At 46.8% G+C, this 3,533-nt stretch overlaps 1 protein-coding gene across 1 annotated transcript; it reads right to left on the bottom strand.

The window, feature by feature from the left end:
• Positions 1 to 3,503, bottom strand: LOC101763530 (pentatricopeptide repeat-containing protein At4g01400, mitochondrial). Its single transcript, XM_004967681.4, has 2 exons — positions 2,711 to 3,503; positions 1 to 2,245 (listed from the first exon to the last, which is right to left on the bottom strand). Exon 2 carries the CDS (start codon positions 2,074 to 2,076, stop codon positions 871 to 873), a length of 1,206 nt encoding a protein of 401 aa, XP_004967738.1. The 5' UTR covers positions 2,077 to 2,245; positions 2,711 to 3,503; the 3' UTR covers positions 1 to 870.
• Between the last annotated feature and the right edge of the window lie 30 nt (positions 3,504 to 3,533).

Here is a 3,533-nt window from a genome sequence, read left to right as displayed (position 1 = left end):
TTGATGTGTGGAATAGTTCTGGATGACTTCCATTTTCATGTATAAATCACACAACATATAATGTAGATTGATGATGGTATCCTGCAGAGGTCCAATTATTTGTTCTCCCAGTTTTGCTTCCTCATTCAATTACATGAAAATCAAGTACGTAAAAAGTAGTAGGCTTGGTTCATGAGCTTTTGGCCTTGGATTTCTTTGCTTTGAACCTTTGTTACTTGTTGGTACTCTAAGACTCATGTAGAGTTTGCCTGCCAAGTGAAACACCAAGGCGAAATCAGAGTCTCAATCTACCAAAATTGATGAAGAAAAACCACTTGTTGAGTGAGATCCTCAGCAGCATCGTAGCCCAAAACAGCCCAGCAAGCCTACCACTCAGATCGTGGTGACCGTGCGTCGTCAAACACAACCTGAAGCCGACGAGCCAACGGCGACAAGATAGCTGTCCACCCCCACCACGCCGGCTCTTCCACTGGACAACGACGAATCAAAGTCTGGGTGCTGCAGGTTAATTATCATGGTCTTGGTACTGTCAATTCGAAGTGGGTGCTGTAGAAAACCATTGATCTGGAAAAGCTCGTTTCGTTGAGACCCGGCGGTGGAGAGATGAGGATAACAATGTGGTTTTTATAGTGACTGCTGTCGGTGTCTTCATGATCGAGCTTGAGTACGTCAAATCAGTTTGCGAATCTTTTCAAGAACAGTTTCAGAACCACCAATTTTCCCTCCACAAGTTTCTATACTGCTTACTGCAGGTGATAACTGTGCTCCCCAGATTTTGCAATATCTACTGCTATTTTCTTGTAGAACTGTTTCTTTATATCCACCAGAAATTGAAGCTCAATTGTTTGTTTTGCACCTCGTCACATGACATCATTTTAAGGTACTGCTTGTGCTTAAACCATGCCGCCTTCCTGTCACCAACTGCAACAGTACTGCCTCAACACAATCCTCGTCATTACAAACACATCTGATCACTGAACTCCAGCTCTCAACATGCGGAGTCACTCCAAGATCAAGCATCCAAGTCATGATTTGTGCAGCCTCCTCCACTTTCCCAACTCCACAATAACCCTTGATAACTGAATGAAACAAAGAAAAATGAGGCACAATCCCTTTACCCACCATATCCACCAGGTACGCCTCCGCCTTTTCGTACAATCCGCTTACACACAGCCCATTTACCAATGTTGCATATGTCGCTGCATTCGGTGTGCATCCACTGTCAACCATATCACCAACAACCTTGCAGGCATCCAATGGCCGCCCCTCGCGGCACATTCCAACAATGACCGTGTTGTAATGCACAATGTCTGGGGAAACTCCACGGCCTCGCATGAGACAAAGCAAGCGGTATGCCTCTCGGAGCTGCTTCTTGCGGCAGAGGGCGTTCAACACGGTGGTGTATGCCAGCGGATCAGCAGGGATGCCCCTGTGCAGCATTTCGTCGAGCAATGTAGCCGCAGTGCGGACCTGGGCCTTGCGGCAGAGCGACTGGGTAAGGATGCGGTAGGTGTCAGCGTCGGGGGATACATGGAGTGAGCGGAGACGGTGGAAGAGGGATAGTGAAACGGCGACGTAGCCAGAGCGAGCGGCGGCCTCAATTAGCAGGTTGTGGGAGGCGAGGACGAGTGGCGTGGGGAGGGGTAGCCGCGAGGAGACGAGGCGGAGGAGGTGGAGTGCGGATGGGAAGTGGGAGACAGTGGAGGAGAGGACGCCAAGGAGGCGAAGAAGGACCTGTGGGTGGAGCGGCAGGGGGCTACGGCCGGAGACGAAGAGGGAGTTGAAGGTGGAGAGGAAGAGTTGAGGTTGCCGACGGAGGCGGAGCACTGCGAGGATGAGCGGGAGCAGAAGGCGCGGAGACGGCGGGGACGGGAGGCGGCGGAGGAGCGCTAGCGCGTGGGGTAGGTGGTCACGGCGGCGGGCGAGGCGAAGCAGGAGAGAGTGGAGCGTGGCAGGGTGCGGAGTGGTAGTCGGGGAGGTGATGGTGACGAGCTCCAGCGCGAGGAGCGGGTTTGGCTGCGAGGTCACCAGCTTGTGTAGCCGCGCCGGCGAGATCGCCGGCGGCAATGGGAGCATCAGCGTGGCTGTATAGCAGCTTGAGCTGGCAATGGCGTACAACGGAGCGGAAGAGGACTAGGGTCGGGAAAAAGATTTGGGTTTTGGACTTTTTGGTTGGTGGCAGTATGGGCCGGGCTGAAAGTGGACCAAGACGTTTGTGGGCCTCTTTGGTTCCAGCAAAGGGCACCTACACATCGAAAATCATGAAAGATCAGAGTCAGGACAATCAGAAATAAGATCATGTCATATAATCACTATACAAAAGCTAACATGCATTGGCATCAGGTCACATTATCTCACAAGTTATCAATTCTACCTCTACAAGTCTACCACAGCCATTCAAATCAAAGCATAAGCTATCAGTTTGCAAGATCAGAAACTCAAATCAGGAACTAACATTTCAGTTCTGTAATTTTTCACATCTCCTAGATGCAGACTCAGAAATTGCAACTGAACCGTTCCTATTTACTTACATACACAAATCATTACGCTAAGTCAGAGGAGTTATGTAAAATCTTTCACATTTGAGTGCATTACAATTTATGAAAGAATAGAAACCATGGGGATTTTGGTTGTAGATGTAGCTAACACTGGAAGCACAAGTAGAAGAAAATATATGAACCATCTGTGCAAAGGGGAAATGAATTCAGACCTATCTATGCATCTACTCGCCTTGGGACAAGCACAGCATGACTGGGAGCAGCAGCTCCAGCTCGTCCAGAAATGTAAAACAGCAGTGAGTACCAATGATAAGGCTCAAGAACGTTCTTGCCTCACAGAAGCAGTTCGGCCCTTTTCACCTGCACGAAGGTTACCTTTGTATGAATTAGGTGAGAGAAAAAAACAACAATGAAGCATAAGCTAGCTATTAAAAAAATATGCTAGAAATGCTACTCATAATTGAAGATTTCCCTTTGAACTGGTGGGGAACCATTGGTGCTATATAGAACTAATATGACAAACTATCACAGTAAATCCAGCTTGGCACTAGTATCTTGGTTTCAGTGCCAAGGCAAGAACATGGACTTGGAAACATCCAGTCTGTAACATGCAGACTCAGCCTGTGTATAATCATTTGGAAGACCACAGACTAGTTGTTCAAATGTAAATATGTTGTCATTAAATTTGCTCCATAGACAAACTGTGACCTCCATATGAAACAAATATTAAGTTTTGAGCTTACCGATAGCAATGTAGACAGGCTGCCAATTTTCAGAACATTATTGCTCATACAAAGATCTCTAGCCCAAATGATCCATCTTATTATCTAAAATATATTGAATATGAACTCTCTATGACAATATGAAATACTGAGAAATTGTCAGGGGACAGGTTTCAAGTAAATTGTCACGCTACGTTGTCAAGTAAATGAATATGCACGTTGGTTTTGACAATATATTGAAAAATAAACTTTGTCAGGGGATAGGTTTCAAGTAAATTGTCAAGCTACTTCAAAATAAGTCAGTTCAAGTACA

Source organism: Setaria italica, chromosome V (genome assembly GCF_000263155.2).
Source record: "Setaria italica strain Yugu1 chromosome V, Setaria_italica_v2.0, whole genome shotgun sequence".
Classification (NCBI taxonomy): domain Eukaryota; kingdom Viridiplantae; phylum Streptophyta; class Magnoliopsida; order Poales; family Poaceae; genus Setaria; species Setaria italica.
Note: the sequence above shows the minus strand (reverse complement) of the source record. Positions and strands in the feature narration are given on the sequence as shown.

Coding starts and splice junctions, on each gene's coding strand:
- LOC101763530 (XM_004967681.4), bottom strand. CDS start 2,076: ATGCTCCCATTGCCGCCGGCGATCTCGCCGGCGCGGCTACACAAGCTG.